The 16,654-nt window shown below is 39.1% G+C and overlaps 1 protein-coding gene across 2 annotated transcripts in view; it reads left to right on the top strand.

Moving 5' to 3' along the window:
- LOC308631964 (contactin-associated protein-like 3) overlaps window positions 1-16,654 on the top strand; it is a gene marked incomplete at its 3' end in the record, with an annotated part of 203,915 nt that overhangs the window by 109,837 nt on the left and 77,424 nt on the right. For both annotated transcript variants that reach the window (XM_081263514.1, XM_081263513.1), the window contains exons 4-8: window positions 2,349-2,496; window positions 7,841-8,044; window positions 8,740-8,924; window positions 9,775-9,912; window positions 13,828-14,089. In XM_081263514.1, the coding sequence (XP_081119640.1) occupies window positions 2,349-2,496; window positions 7,841-8,044; window positions 8,740-8,924; window positions 9,775-9,912; window positions 13,828-14,089 (937 nt within the window). The remainder of the gene's footprint in view (window positions 1-2,348; window positions 2,497-7,840; window positions 8,045-8,739; window positions 8,925-9,774; window positions 9,913-13,827; window positions 14,090-16,654) is intronic.

The raw sequence follows: 16,654 nt of genomic DNA, 5'->3' as shown, positions 1-16,654 counted from the left end.
GCTGTAACACATACACACGAGTGGTGGGGAATTCTGTGGAGAGAATAGTCTATCATCTGACAAATCCTTTACATACATTAATGGGTTTAATCATGTCCACGATTTTCAGGTAGACATTATTTTTTCACTTTCAAAAGAAATTATGGTGCCTTCCATCAAGGTCAGGTGCCTGAACAAGGACAGAAGAGAATTTGAAGGACTGTGGATTCTAAAAGTCGTTTGCTAACCGTCCCCTCTCAGTAGTGCTGTGTCTCTTATTTGTCTCTAAATGAAGATTTAAGGCTCTGGAGAGTTGCTGAGGGCTGTATATTTCCACAGAGAATGCCTGGCTCTCTGCTTCTAGAACCTTTGTTTTCTATGAAACAAAACCAGGCAGGAAGAGCTCTTTATTCTTTATGTCTAACGTGCTTCTGTTTTTGCTTGCCTATAAATTCATGTCTCTTATGGAAACTCTCAAGGCAAATTTGGAATTTAATGAATAAAAGACTACCTTACGTTTTAAAAGACACAGTATTTTATTGTAAAATAGAAGGTGATTTCGAGAATGAGCCCTAAATGTTACAGGAGTGAAATACTCGTGTAGATCATCCCTGTCTTTTTAATTTTGCATCTTTAAAGAACAACTTTATTTGGTGGGTATCTTAAGGAACTGGTTACAATTCTAAAGAGATATGAATAATATGACTTTACACTAGCATTGAAATTGACCTCCCTCACTAAGGCTGTTCTGTGGTTCAATTTCTATTTATTTATACCAAGGGAAGCCCTCAGGGGGTCTGGGACTTTGCAGATTGATTCTAATTCCATTTGTATTGTTAAGCTGGCAAATTCTTTAACAAAGCAAAATAATTGGGCAGATAACATCCTTTTAAAAAAATTGTTTTAGGTGTAGATGGACATAATACCTTTATTTATTTATTTTTATGTGGTGCTAAGGATCAAACTGAGCACCTCACATGGGCTAGGCAAGTGCTCTACCACTGAGCCCCAGCCCCAGACAAGATAACTTCCCTGACAGTGGGTTGAAGTAATGGGCCAGCTCCAAACATTGAGTGTAACTGCATGCCCCAGGCATGTTAGGAAAAAGCCATTCTACTGTTAGAGTCTTGGCAAGAGACATTTTACTCCCTAATTTCATGATTATTAAGTGAAAGAGTCTCTCTGTCTTTGAATTTCTCTCTAATACAGCTTTGGCTGCAGCTAAAAAGTTGAAAAGTTCTGTTTTAAACCTTTATTCATTAGGAAGAGGGTTCTTCATGAATCCCTCATCTCCACCCACCTTTGCACTTTTTCATATAAAACCCACATGCTATGTTTGAACACCCTAGTAAAGGGAGTTATACACAGCAGAAAATTGTATAAGAAATGAAAATATTAATTTTTCTAAGTTTTTACTTCCATGTGAGTGGTTATCAGCACTGTTTTTACCTTATTGATTGAACTGGTCATTGGTAAGTGATCTCAAATAAATGTGTATGTGCGGGAACATCAGTCTTCCCCTTGTTCCCGCACATTTTTATTAGTTTTGATTTTTGATTAATGTGTCCTAATTGTGCATGGTAGTGATCCAACCTCCTTCACCTGCCCTCCCCCACACACAGCTGGAAACGAGACAAAAAGTATTTTACATAATCTTCTTTGCTCTCTCTCTGGTCTTTCATGATGATGGATCAGGTGGTGACACTAGGCAGAAGCACTGTCCTTTGCCCTGGGCAGATAAGGTTGTGGAGGGGGGGGGGGTTCCCTGGATACCCCCCCAGAACTCTGGCCACAGGAAATCTGAGTTTTGAAGTAGAGTAGGAAAGAAGACCTGCACTGATGTGGAGACAGCCAGGTGACATGGGATGAACTCTGCAACTGAAGTAAAACCCCTAGGATGAGAGCCCTCCCACCCTAGGTGGTAGCCACTGACCTCCAGATGTCTCCTGTCTGAAACCTAAGGGGGTGGGGCTAGATCCATGCTAGGTCCCTTCCCCCACCTCACGTCCCATTCATGGTGGTTTATCACCCTGGGTGATGTGGTCAATGGGAGCATCTTTATTTCCTGGAGATTAGAGGAGGAGATAAAAATTTCAGAAAAGCAAATTTGATGGAAGCTACTGTGTTTATGGACATGTTAAAGGTGCTGATGAAATTTCCACTGTCCCATAAATAAAGAAAACTTGGACAGTGGTGACTGATGGAGAGACCCAGGAGAGGGCGTCATATCTGGGCTAAACATTAGCAGACATTCTTGAAAGAGGGCTTTTCCACAGCAACAGAGCGCATGTGCTCTGCCATCCATGGAGCAGAGGCCCAGGGAATGTGGTTCTCTGCCCTGACCTGGATCTTTCTCTGATTTCTCGCAGGGATTTTCAGGAAACACAAACGCGGACAGCGTGGTGCACTACCGGCTCCAGCCCCCCTTCGAAGCCAGGTTCCTGCGCTTCCTGCCTTTAGCCTGGAACCCCAAGGGCAGGATTGGGATGCGGGTCGAGGTGTATGGGTGTGCATACAGTAAGTAGCGTTGGTTGCTGGAAGAAATCCACATCTGCATGAGATGCCACAAAAGCCAAACTGCTAACTGAACTTGACTTCTGATTTTTAAATAACTGTGCAGCCAAACTGATTTTTTTTTTTAAATCTTGTGTTTATCTTCCCATGACAGAGTGGACTTTAGTTTTTACTTTTTATAGTTGAATTTAGAGGTGGACCTTAATCAAGATGTATTAATATTTAGATTTCCAGAGTTTAACAGAGTACTTACAATGTAATAGCCATTGAATAAAGTCAATAAAGTTTAAACCAGGGGCAGATGATGCTGTTCTTCTGATGCAGACACTCAGTATAGGAATGCAGGGGGGATGGGGGGCTCCGGTTTCTTAGGCACAGCGCCTGCTCAGTGGTGTCTCAGTTCTGACTCTGCCTCTCTCTGTTGACATACCTGGGAAACCTCTGTACAGTGCACTGAGGCTTCACTTTTTCTTCCTTGGTAGGGATACATGTATATGCATTATGTCAGCCTCTTTTTCTCATCTATTATGTCATTATGTCAGCCTCTTTTTCTCATCTATTAACTATAATCAAAGTCAAAAGACTGGCTTGTAATTCTAGCTCCTTGGGAGCTGATGCAGGAAGGTCACAGGTTCAAGGTCAGCCTGTCTCAAAATAGAAAATTAAAAGGGTTGGGAATGCAGTTTAAGGGCAGAGCACTTGTCTAGCCTGTGGGAGACCAAAGTAAAAAGAATGGAACTAATGCGAGTATATAACACAGACGTGAAAAGCAGACCATGAAATTGTGTGGCAAGAGTTTATCATCTAGCCGTTATTGGATAATCCAGGATATACTTGTTCTATTTCTTTATATCATCATAGATTATTGTCAGAATGGGACAATAATAAAAAATAATTCCTGTGTAGACCTGGAGAACATGCAAAGAATAGACTGGATGGAAATATCTTTGGCATCTCAGGTTTGGTCAGGTTGGACCCCCATGTGATACCATTTGCACACAAGCACCAGCCTCCATTCTTTGCTAATCCCGGCTTTGACCTTGCAGAATGTTAATTTTCTAAAACATAATAATCATCTACCACCCAAGAAGTATTTAAAGTCATGAATGCTATTATTCACATTCTGTGACTCAACCCCTGTGCAAGCCAATTAATTTCCTAACTCTGTAATCTAATGTTTACATTTCTATGGGACATTAAGTATAATGGTGTTGTTTTGCCATCCGACTTTCTTTTCTTCCCCTCCCATCGGTCATTTTCTTTCATCACTGTATTCCCTTGAACCCAGCTGAGTTCACTGTTGCAATGGCTACAGTGTCTGATACTTGGAATTTCTCTTTGATGCTCTGAAATTAGCTTGTCCTCCCATCACTCTGAAACAACTTCAGGTTTACTGACTTCAAAGCAGAACACGCTCTTTGATGGGGATTTGCCATTAGCTTGATGTTCCTTCATGAGGAGATGCTACTCCAGCTCCTCAGAGTAATACTGGAAAGATCAAAGCTCCGTGACCAGTCCCAAGAAGCACAGTGTGCCATGCAGATCTGTGGAATCTCTCGGCACCGTTCACTTCTGTAGACTTGAGCTGTTGGGTAAGAGTCACTGAGGAAACAAGATGCAGAAGGATAAGATCTCACCACTACTGAGTAATTCAAAATATGTCCTCCAGAAGGTGAATCTCTACAATCTCCTTTTTGTCTTAGAGGAATTATTTTTCAGATGTATTGATTTTGTGTATGCTGTTGACACTTTATGTTAATAAGGGTGCTACGTTTTGGTATTTTCATGTGTATGTCCACTGCCCTGTTTTGATTCGAGAACTTTATTATGGGATATGATGTTGCTTGAAGGCAGTGTCTTTTCCCAGTTACACTCTATTTATGGCAAAATGCTCACTATCACCATAAATTTTTCATGGATTCTGATTAGCATGTGCAGTTTCTCTATCTCTGCCGCTTTTCCAGATTCTAGGGATTGGACCCAGACACCCACATGTGCTAGACAAAGGGCTGTACCACACGTTGAGGTGTCTGAATGGGGACATAGATTTTACCAAATTCCTCCCAGACAGGTGAATACTGCTTGTGACAATAAGTTCTTAGTCTTTCAGGAATCAATCTTTGAGAGCCTCTGAATGCATCTGTCTTTGGCACTTTTCCAATATTCCTTTCTGGGAAGTGCAGTGATGATGTAATTGTACCAATCATCTTCAAGTATCACTTCTACACTCTCTCTTGCCTCTAAAATGAATAGATAGACATACTTCCCAGTAAGATCTAGGTCACCAGCGATTGAAATGAGTCAGGCTCAGGAAGAGGCTGGCTGGCAGAGAAGGAGGCAGCTTAGGTGTGGGATGGTTGTAAATCTCTCTCTCCTTGCCGGGTGGGATCCAACCATGAGACTTGAAAGTTGAAGATTTCTTGCATCCTTCAGAAATGAAATTCGTTATCATTTTAAGCTGCTGGCTTTCCTGTAAGTCCTCTGTGTGCTGTTGAAAACTAATTTCCACCTTTTTTTTTTTTTCTCTCTGCCCAGAGCTCTAGAAATCATAAGCACTTATCACACTGTGGGCCTTCTGTGTGCTAAGCACTGTTGTGAAACTCCACGGATGTTAACGCGTCGGATTCTCACAACAGTCTTGTGAGGGAAGGCCTGTTTTCAGTCTCGTGTCACAGATGAGGAAACTGAGCTCAGAGAAGGTGTGTAACCTGTGTAGGATAGAACTAAGATTCACGCTTTAACTCCTTTGTCCTTCCTCTGAACTACTACTCTATATTATGAAATGTCCCTAAAAGGGAAAGAAAAGAGCTGGTAATGGGACTAGAACAGAGTCTTTATAAGACAAATTAACCTCCATTATGGAAAATATAGCTCTATCTAATGGTGGTGTATCTGTGTTGTTAATAACCACAGAAATCCAGTAATCAAAACTATAATCTCAATTGGTAAGTTGAACAATTATAAACCAAGTTCATACCAAATTAGACAAGCACTTCCTCTTTTAAGCCAAGAACTAAGTTATCTCCAGTCATTTTGGATGGCACAAAAACTTGAAGAAGTTTGGTTTTCTAATTTTCCAGTATCCCTCTGCATTTCCTATTCATATAATTGAATTTTGTACCAATAAATTTTTCTCTTAAAGGTTACTATGAAAGTTTATAATAAATGTGATACTGAATTTTTATTATTTTTTGGTTTTATTCAAATATATATTATAGAGGTTTACTTGTATTGATTAGGGATATAAAATATTTATTTGCTCTTACAAGAGTCTTAAATTGCTAAAAATGTGGCAGATGGGGAAAAGGTTGACTTTTAGACTACCTGCAAGCACCAAGTCCTGAAAGGCTTGCTTCCCCGATGGGCAGATCACTCCTGAGAGAGATCTTGTGGAGATCTCCCTCACCAGCACCCAATTTTCAAAAATTAAAATTGCTGCTTAATTTTTGAGCTAAATGTTCTTTATTGCAAACATGTGCTTTTATTTAGTTTCATTTTTTTCATGTATTGACTTCACAAGTCAGAGTTGACTATTTTTTTAACTTGGATTTTTTTATCATATTAACTTATTTCATTCAAAAGTCCCCATACTGAGTTAAAAGCATGTGGTTAAATTTCTAGATTGAAGCAGCGCAGTCACATTTGACAGGAAGTCAAGGCATTACCTAATGGACTAGAGTTTCAAGGTCATCACCTTGAAACTGGTCTTGAAACAAGTCTTCTAACACTTATGCTTTTCCATTTGCCTGAGAAAAACATTTCAGGAAATCTCCTTCATGTTTCTTAGAAAATCACTCCTGCTGTGGTCTAGAGTAGTCACATGGGGAATAAGGAAAAGCAAAACTCAAAACCAGATCGAAATCACCCAGGCAAGACCTCTTCAGGAGCAGAACACTGTGTTAAACAACTACAAAATATAAAAGCCCAAATATTAGTGTTATTTTTGAGCAACACATAAAGACACAGAGGTGATGGGAACAGCAAGATGTGAAGTCTTTGCTGTCTTTCGAAAGCTTTCCTTAATTAATTGCCATCTCCTAACTGTATGTGGCTTCATTTGGATTTGACAGTTTTGCTTTTAATTGTGCACATAAAATTAGTTCTATAACAAGGAATAATTGATTTACATATATTTTGCACAGAATGTGTGTGTGTGTGTGTGTGTGTGTGTGTGTATAAAGTAGCACTTAATACAATAATTTCTCCTGCATACATTAACCCCATGTGAGAAAATCAGACTTGTAAACTTTCAAATATTAAGCTGCACAAAATGGATGATTTTTTGAGGCACAATTTTTTTTTTATATATTTTTGCATAACCTAAAGAAAAGGGATAACCACACAAAAGACTTGCAGAGATTTTTTTTTTTGTGAAATTAAATACGATAAACAATCTATCTCAGCTTGAATGATTGGGCTGGTTGGCTTCTGATGGCTTCACATGTTTTGTGCACCTCTGTTTATTAGAAACATATATTTTTCTGAAGATAACTGCTTTCTTTTTCTTCCTTCTACTTTTGAAAAAACACAAGAGATTTTTCTGGGTAATGTTAAATTTTTTTGTATGTCTGTTGTTCCATCTTCAGTTGATTTTGACAGATGTTCTTTTGTATTATAGATAAGACACACTTGTTTTTTGATGAACTGAATGATCATGACCTTTATAGTTGAAATTGTAAGGCCCCGTTAGAAAGCTGAGAAGAAACGGCAGAATTGTAGTTCTGGCAGGCTTCTCCGGAAGGCCCAAAATAGTGTTATTGAAGTCATGCTCTCTCAACAAAGCATCGAAATAAAAAATGTATGCCTTTATTAGTTAAGGTCCTCCAGAGAAACAGAACCAGCTGTGTGTGTGTGTGTGTGTGTGTGTGTGTGTCTTTTACAAACAAACAAAATCTTCACTAATGTGTGTACATGTATAAGAATCAAGAGAAGTCAAAGTTACTGGGAATGAATAAATCATTTAAATTGAGTGACACTGATTCTTAACAGAAGAACGATCTTAAAACAGACAACTCATTTGGTAGAAATATAACATTTCCTGATTTTTAAAAAATCAAATAGAATGAGAAGAAATAAACCAGTATAAAGACAGAAGTCAATGAGAATATATTAATAAATGTGTTTTTCAATGATCAGTTTGGAAAATGAAAAAGCCTACCAGTGAGTATTAGGTATATCAACTTGTGACACCAATCAAGAATACATTGTTATCAGTGTTTTCCTCAATGAGCAACTAGAAATGTAACCTGTGTGTTTGTGTGTATTGAGGTGTATTGGCCTATCCATTTTCAGATGCAATGTACAATGTATTACAGTTAGAATTACTTTGTCATATCCTCTTTCCCAGGATCTCAGGTGGTTTATTTTGATGGACTAGGAGCCCTGCTATACAGATTGGATAAAAAGCCCATAAGACCGATAAGAGATGTTATTTCTTTGAAATTTAAAACCATGCAGAACAATGGGATTCTACTCCACAGAGAAGGACAACATGGAAATCACATATCTCTGCAATTAATTAAGGGAAAACTTGTCTTTTCTCTTAATTCAGGTAAAAGGCATTTGTACTTTCATGCCAGTGATTAAAATAAAAATCTGGCTAGTTGTAAATACATCCATTGGTACTTAATTTTCACAGTTAAGGAAAGAGACCATATGATTTATCAGTGAAACCAAACACCTTTGAGAGTTCAGGGACACAATACTGATAGTAATCCTGGGATAATGAGTGCAAAGTGGGATTGTCATGGGAAAGTGCGAATGAGAACTGAGGGACATTGCTAGCAAATGCATCCAGCCTGTACACATCTCCAGTAGGATTTACGCAAACAGCACTTATTTTGACAACTGTGTAAGAAGGCCATTATAAATGCATTATACATATAATATATCACATATTGTCATTATGCATAATCATACAGATAAGAATAGGCTGTTGTGAAATTATGAGCTGGCGCCGATAGTGATGTTCTAGCAAAGAAAATACTTGCAAGGTAAATGAGGATGTCATGAAAAGTAATAAAAAACAAATCACTAAAAAAAAAAGGCAATTTCAACAAAGTATAAAAATGAATACAAAAGAAATCACAAAAGATATCAAGGTATCATTGTGTTCAGATGAAGAGAAAGATGGATGATAGCTACGTGGGATGGAAGGATGGACCTAAGTTGTAGTGCTGATGCAGCAAAGGGAATCCATGGTTTTTTAACAGAACCACCTCAGCCTGCTGTGCTTTCTCCTTTCAGGCAATGCCAACCTGCAGCCTGCTGGTGCCCACGTGGACCTCACCCTGGGCAGCCTGCTGGATGACCAGCACTGGCACTCCGTCTTCATCGAAGTCCTCAGTACTCATGTCAACTTCACGGTGGACAAACACACTCGTCATTTCCATGCAAGAGGAGAACCCAGTCACCTGGATCTTAACTTTGAGGTTATCATAAATTGCATAATTTTAAAAAGAATTGTAGTTGTAGATGGATAGAATGCCTTTATTTTTTTTTTGTTTATTTTTATGTGGTGCTGAGGATCAAACCCATACGTGAGCCACAACCCCAGCCCTATAAACAGTTTCTTAACTTCTTTGAGGACATAACATCTTTTGCAATACATCGTCAGTATGTATCTAACTTTTCAATAACATCGATTCTGCCTGTTCTTCAAGGACCGTTTTGAGCTACTTTTGAGCACATGAAGAATCAGAGCAAACCAGGAAAGCTGTGATGAGTGTCTGATACCCATGGTTTTGGCACATAATATCTACAGAGACCCTGGTCTATACCAGATCATCCATGATTTTATGACCTTAACTGTGTAATAACAAAATATAGGACCCAGTGTAGAGGTTGGCACTTTATGGGCCCGAATCTGGTCTTATTTTAAAAGAGCCATTTTGTCGTTTTAAAAAGTTTCATTGGAACACGTGTCCTTTTCCAAAATATGTTGTCTGTGGCTGCTTTGGTGCTAAAACTGCACTATGGAGTGGTGCAGAAGGTACCAAGTGACCCACAGAACAAAAAATATTCACAACGTGGCCTTTCACAGAGGAAGTTTGTCCACCTTTTTCTTTAAGTTAATGCACAAAGTCTGGTGCTAGAAATAACACCATCAAAAAGTGCCACCTAGAATAGGGGGGCCTCATTTGAAATGAACAAATGTGGAAATATAATCGGACACAGATGGATTTGTGACCACCATTGCTTGCACCTGTTAACCATAACTGTTTTAAACAGATAATCAAAACATCACTAAACAATGTTATTTATGTCATTTTTCTTTCTAAGATCAGCTTTGGAGGAATCCCGACATCTGCAGGGTCCCTGGCAGATACAAACTTTCATGGATGTGTAGAAAATCTTTATTATAATGGAGTGGATATTGTTGAATTAGCCAAGAAACACAAACCACAGGTCCTTGTTATGGTAAGAAGCTTAAAAGGAAAGGGAAGGAAAATGAATTCTTAGTGTTTTGTGCCCTTAAAATATTTCTTTTGGGTGTTCATTTCATATAATATTCATAAAATCAACTCTTATTATTTAAACAGTGGCCATGTGATAGAAGTTTTTTATTATGTATTAAAAAGCTAAAAAGTAAATGTGCCTTGCAGGACATGCTTATTTCATGTTAATATGAAGTAAAGTAACTTCTTATTTTTGCATGGAGATCAGACTTTGTATGTCTCAAATATTTTGGGTATTATTATTCTCAGGGGACTAATTATTTTGCAATGAAAATCTCCAATGAGCTATCCCTAAATAACTAGAAATATTTCCAAATCAGTAAACTTCTTTCCATGTTTAAAATTAAAAATACCTAAGTTTTGGGTTACAGGGCAAATTCATGTTCAGTTTGACAAGTCTTAGAAGCACATCACAGGACTACTTACTGATATTGTTTTTAAAAGTGTTTTCTTTCCTCTTATGGGCTGCAAGGAGTTGGATTATGGGTTTTAGAACCAAAATCTGACAATACCTTTGGTTCTGGCTCAATAGGTCACAAAATGAATAATTCACTTGGGTTTGCAGGTAGAAAGGGGGAAAAATATAGCCATGAGACCTATGAATCTTCCAAGGAGCTTAAGGGGAAAAAAGAGGAGGAGGAGGAGGAGGAGGAGGAGGAGGAGGAGAAGGAGGAGGAGGAGGAGGAAGAGTAAGAGTTAGAAGCCTACTGTGAACCATGCCAAGGAAACATAAATGGTGGCTAAGAAAACATCAAGGTGCTCGAAAAGCGAAATACGAAGGGAACACTGATAAGAAGGCTCCAGGTACCTTTGACAAGGTGAAAGATAAAGGAAGAACAGTCTTTTACCTGAAGTCCCCGTCCTTGGAGAAACTGAGACACTAAATATTTCTGGGACAGGAAGGAGAAGGGAGACTCTCGGTTACTGACACCAGCTTTGCCAGAGGTGCATTCTCAGAAACCAACCTAATGCAAAGATGTGTCTGGACAATGGGCCTCCACACCAAGAGGCCTAGCTAACACCTCCGGAACTTCAACCCATCATGCATTTGCCAATCCCTGGTGTAAAGAAGAGTCCTTCATCCCCGCCCTGACATCTTTGGCGCTGTTGCCCTACGTGCTATCATTGAGGTGAATGGGAATGAGTTAAGAATGAGTCACAAGGAGCCACGACTATTGGAGGGACTCAGACATTGTTTTCCATGCAAATTTCATATTACACTGGATCATTGATGGATTTCTTGGCATAATTATCATCTGATTATAACCAATCAGGAGAACCACAATAACCCTGACACTTATGGAGTCCTAAATATCCTTCTAAAGAAAACTATTAACCAATGAATTGCATTGGTTGAAGATGGTGAAATGTATCAGTTTGACATGGAAACAAGCAAAAAGAAGATTCCTTCGAAATTATGCATGGGAATAAAAAAAACGATAGATATAAGAATTCCATTTTGAGAGTTATTTCAATGTCAGATGTTCTTTATAAAAATAGAAAATCTGTCGCTTCAACATTTAAAAGGAAAAAAACTATAATATATATCATGTATATATATGATATAATATATATCATATATATACATGATATATATATATATAAATAATTTGGTAAATTCAATTGCCATAATTGACTCATTCACCTAATCATCACTCATCTGTGTCAGGAAGCTTCACTTCTGTGTGGGTGCAAACAACTACCACCTAAACAATGAGGACAAGTGTTTGGAACAACCCAGCCCCGGTAGGCTGAAGAGGGAGAGGCAGACAGTCAGGAGTGCACAGAGTGCTGTTTATTGGGGGTCTTATGGACAGAAGCTCCATCCTGGGTGGCAGCAAAACCAATGCATCTCCACAATTTGGGTCAGAAGGAGGGGCATATGCATGGATTAGTACAAAAATGACTTCATGCAAACCAGAATGTTCCTGGCTTCTCTTAAGCTAATACCAAAGAACTGGGCTCATTCCTGCACCAGGGTCAGGTTCTGAAGCTCCACCTACCACTCTAATGGTCTTATCTATTTGTAGTTTGCTGCAAAACTATGCAGAACAAAACTGGCCAGCTTCCTCTGGGACCACGATTGTTATGACTCAAGATAGCTGTGGTCAGGTCAGACTGGATCCCTACCATTTGCAGCTGATGAAAAAATTTTAAAAATTAATAATAGTCTGATGGTTAGATTTATACTATGGGTTAGTGTCTATTACTGTTCATCTTTTTATATTTAATTCATCATAGCAATTTTTTTACAATAAAATTTATCACATTCCATAGAATTTTTTTAAAAAGCCAAGAATGGATGTTCTGACTTATATATATATATAGTTTTAATGTACATTGAAGATTATTTTAAAATGAAAACTGAATTATTTTAGTTTCTGAAGTACGTTAAGACAGAATTTTTAAAAATATGATTCATTCTTAAAAGTGACTTTAATCCTTGGATCAGTAATTCTAAAACTTGGCTTTAGCTTGGAGGCACCAGAGGAGACCTAAAAGATACTCTCACCTCAATCCACTCCAGGAGACTGGGATTTAATTGGTCCGGTTGTGGATTTTTAACAGCCATTGGGTTCAACAAGGCTTGAGAACCACTAAACTAGATTGTCTATGTTACTTTAGTAATGCTTCCCCCCCCGAAATCATATACAGTATATTAATAAAAATTATTCAAAGAAAATTCCAAATAGAATAAAAATTGCTTTTTCTCTGTAACTGAAATTCATACATGTAAATAACTACCCACTGTTCCTTCCTTCCACCATATGAAATAAAAAACAAAAACAAACATAAAGAACAACATAAAGATGGCGCCTTACTTGCCAGATATTAAAACATGCCCAAAGCCCATAAGAATCAATATGGTGTTGGGTGAGGTTAGGCAAGTTGATAGAACAAAGCAAAGACATCAGAAAGATCCCAGTCTACTTGTAAGTTAGTAACAAGTTGTAGGGTTCAGCTCAGTGGAAAATGGAGGAACTATCTCATAAATTCTTCTGGAAAAGACCAGTGTCCAGAAGGCAGAAAGTAAACCTGGATCACTATTTTGAATATACCAAAATATGTAAATTTCAGGAAGATGAGAAACTAACAATGATAGCAATTCTTGGAAGAAAGTCTGCGTGATTATGCATAGAACCTGGTGGGGGGCATGAAACTTTCCTAACAAACTGGAAACTCAAAAGCTACCTAAGAAAACAGAGACATGATTGAGTATAAAAATTAATATCTTCATGCTAAACACACTATAAGCAAACTTTTTATGTAACTGCCTGAGCTGGAAAAAAATAAAAAAAAAAACATTTGGAATACTGTCAAAGTATAATTTTCCAAAAGCTAAACAAATATGAAGCAAGTAACTGTTGAAAAACCTTATGTCAAAAATGTAATTGACTCATTAATTAATGAGAAAATCAGTAAAATAATGAAGTTGGTACAAAGTATATTTTGAGGAATGTTATTTAGGAAAGATCAAATGTTGTTCAGGAGAACAGTCAGAGTATGGAAATGTCCTGGTCACTGTCATCCATCGGAGGACTGGAAAATGGCGGACATAGAATAACTCCTATTGAATTAGATGATACCTTTGCTAATGCTGAGAAATAGAAAAGAGGAGATTTTCACACACACACACACACACACACACACACACATTCTCTCACACAAAGTCATCAGGATAGGTTTTCCCAATTATGATAATACTTACATTGGAAAATCAGACAAATAACATAGATTCAAGCTTTATCAAGTAGATTAGTTGATAACATTCTGGATTGAAAAAAAAAAAAAGCCCTTGTAAATCTGTGAAAAGTCTATCTTTCATTAGACAGAAGCTCCGTGAAGCTCTAAACATGACCTTTTGTTTTATTTATAGGGAAATGTGTCCTTCTCATGTCCACAACCACAGGCCATCCCCGTCACTTTTCTGAGCTCTAGGAGTTATCTGGCTCTGCCAGGCAACTCTGGGGAGGACAAAATATCTGTCACATTCCAGTTTCGAACATGGAACAAAGAAGGAAGTTTGCTGTTTGGTGAACTGTGGCATGGTGCGGGAAGTTTTCTCCTCTTTCTTAAGGATGGAAAACTCAAACTGAGCCTCTTCCAGCCAGGACAGTCATTGAGGAACGTCACAGCAGGTAATGCATGTTCACATAAACCTTACAACCAACCAGAGGGGGAATCATTGTGTACTAAGTCAATACCTGAGGTCATGAGACACCTAATGCTCTTATTTGGAGGAACAGGATGGCCATTTTCCTTGAGGATCTTCCAGACTGTTTATATGAGGGACATGTAGCCATTACTGCAGTGATTCTTGAACCCCAAATGATTATATACAAGAAACGAGAACCCAGCGGCTCTGGAGGCTGAGGCAGGAGGATTGCAAGTTCAAAGCCAGCCTCAGCAACTTAGTGAGGCCCTGTCTCTAAATAAAATATAAAAAGGGCTGGGGATGTGGCTCAGTGGTTAAGATCCCCTGGTTCAATCCCCAGTACCAAAAAAAAAAAAAAAAAAAAAAAGGAAAAAAAAGGAAGGAAGGAAGGAAGAAGAAATGCACTTTTCTGCAGATCTACTCCTGATATATCAGAAAAATATGTCCTATACTTAAGCTCCATTTCCTGATAAATAGGTGCCCAGCCTCCATCCAGTAGAAATGCAGAGGGGACCTAGTGAAGCAGACACCACACAGAGAGGTTCACTTTTCCGTTACTTTCCTCCCTTCTCCATCTCTCCTCCTCCCTCTGCCTGCTCTCCTCTTCTGCTATGGGAAGAGGTATTCTCTTCACAGTAGGTAACTTGAAGCAGAGGAGGAGATCCACGGAAGCAGCCGTGGAGATTTTGAGCCCTGGGTTCTTGCAATCTCAGGAAGGATCTCAGACGAGTCACATGCAGGAGTCCATTTGGGAAAGTGAGAATAAGAGAGAAGTGTACAGTGCAGACGCTGAATGGCTCAGACTGTCTCTGAAGAGAAGGGAGTGGCCTTACAGAACTGAGGATTTCTAAGGGGTTTGAGTTTTTTTGTCTTTGTTCCATTCTCTTGAACTCCCTTAAGTGGTTAATTCTGTGAGGTTAAGTGGTTAATTATGTTAATTAAGTAGAAGAGAACTTGATGTCAGGGTCACAAGGAGTCATAACATGATTTTGGTGACAAGGGAGGGTCTTGGCCACCTAGTTACAAGAGATGGTGGTGGCATGGTCTGGAACTGGGAGTTCCATTAAGGGATTATAATTCACCATGGTTGGAGAAGGTTCTGGAACACCAGGCCCATCTCTCTGGAGCTTATCTGCTTTGATGAAAGTTCCCCCTGACTTCAAGCTAGACTTCCCCGAAGGGATTATAATTATGTATGGGTTGGCGAAGGCTGGACAGTTTGTCCCCCCAGCCCTGCCATTTTGCAGAAGACTGCCTGCCCAGTCAGGCTCCCTGTGGCCTCAGTTTGGGGACTCACGGATTTTTCTTAGTGATGTGTCTGAGGTCTTCCCTGTTTCTTACTGCCCTCTGTTGTCCTTCCCCTACCCACCGGCTCATGGCCGACTCACCTACCAGACAAATTGATAACTGTTGCCTTGTCCTGAAAGATGCCAGCAAATACCAGGAGTCCTTACCCTTTTGCTGAAGGCTGACCCATTTTCAAGACACCCTGTGTTCAGGGAAGAATCTCAGCAATTCAAAAATCACAGAAGCCCCTAAGCCTCCACTATTTTCCCCTTGTGAAGTGGAACCCTTAGTCTTCAAAGAAGGGACAACAATAGGAAGGAAATCTGGTTTTATTAGCACAATGGTTATCCCCCCACCCCCCCACCAGGCCCTCTTTTTCCCATCTCCCTCCCAGGGCCTGTTTTTATTGGGCAGATGCTTTCCCTGCTGGGTTAGGGGCTCAGATCCTCAGGAGACAAACCTAGCAGTAGATTTGACACTGATCTGCTGTGTGGTGTGGGCAAGTTTGGTAACTACAGGGTTTATTAAATTTTCCTGATTGGATTTGCAAATTTAGGACGAGATCTGAGTCCTGAATCCAGATCATGCCTAAATTGGCCTCAGGGCTTTTCTTAAAACAGGAAGGGAGCTTAAACAAGAAGAAGGGGCAAAGGGTCATTTTCCATAAGGGCGGGTGATTATCAGGCCCCAAACAGATTTCTTTCGGCCTGAGACACACTTGACTGCTGCTGAATATTGCTTAGGAAAGTCGGATTTTGAGACCTATGAAGAAGGAATTTAGAAGGTAGGGCCTTATTTCAATACTTCTGGAATAATCCAGCAAGCACAGATATTAGAATCTGTATCTACCCTCCTCTGATCCCAGAAAAATGACTGAAGATAAAACAGAGGTATTCAGACCGGATGTATATTCTTCATCTTTTGAAAATGCAAAGCTATTTTCTGTTTCCTCACAAAGAGCATTCCCCACAATACACAAACACATGTCAAAGATCAACTCATTCACTAGTAACAGAACCAATTCTGAGGAAATAAAAATGAGATCACCTGCCAGTTTAGTGAATCTTCTTCACAAAGAGAGAAAAGAATGAAATGGTCTTATTATTGAATAAGTATTAAACCAGACTTCGATGCCCATCTCAGTGATTGCTATCAAGACGATAAAAAAGAGAAACAAATCTCATCCATCTCTGTAGCCAACCAGATGTCACCCATTACACATAAGTCCTCAAGGTTAAAAAAAAAAAATCTAATAAATAAG

The sequence above is a fragment of the Spermophilus citellus genome, assembly GCF_964194105.1.
Source record: "Spermophilus citellus genome assembly, chromosome: 12".
NCBI classification, from domain to species: domain Eukaryota; kingdom Metazoa; phylum Chordata; class Mammalia; order Rodentia; family Sciuridae; genus Spermophilus; species Spermophilus citellus.
Note: the sequence above shows the minus strand (reverse complement) of the source record. Positions and strands in the feature narration are given on the sequence as shown.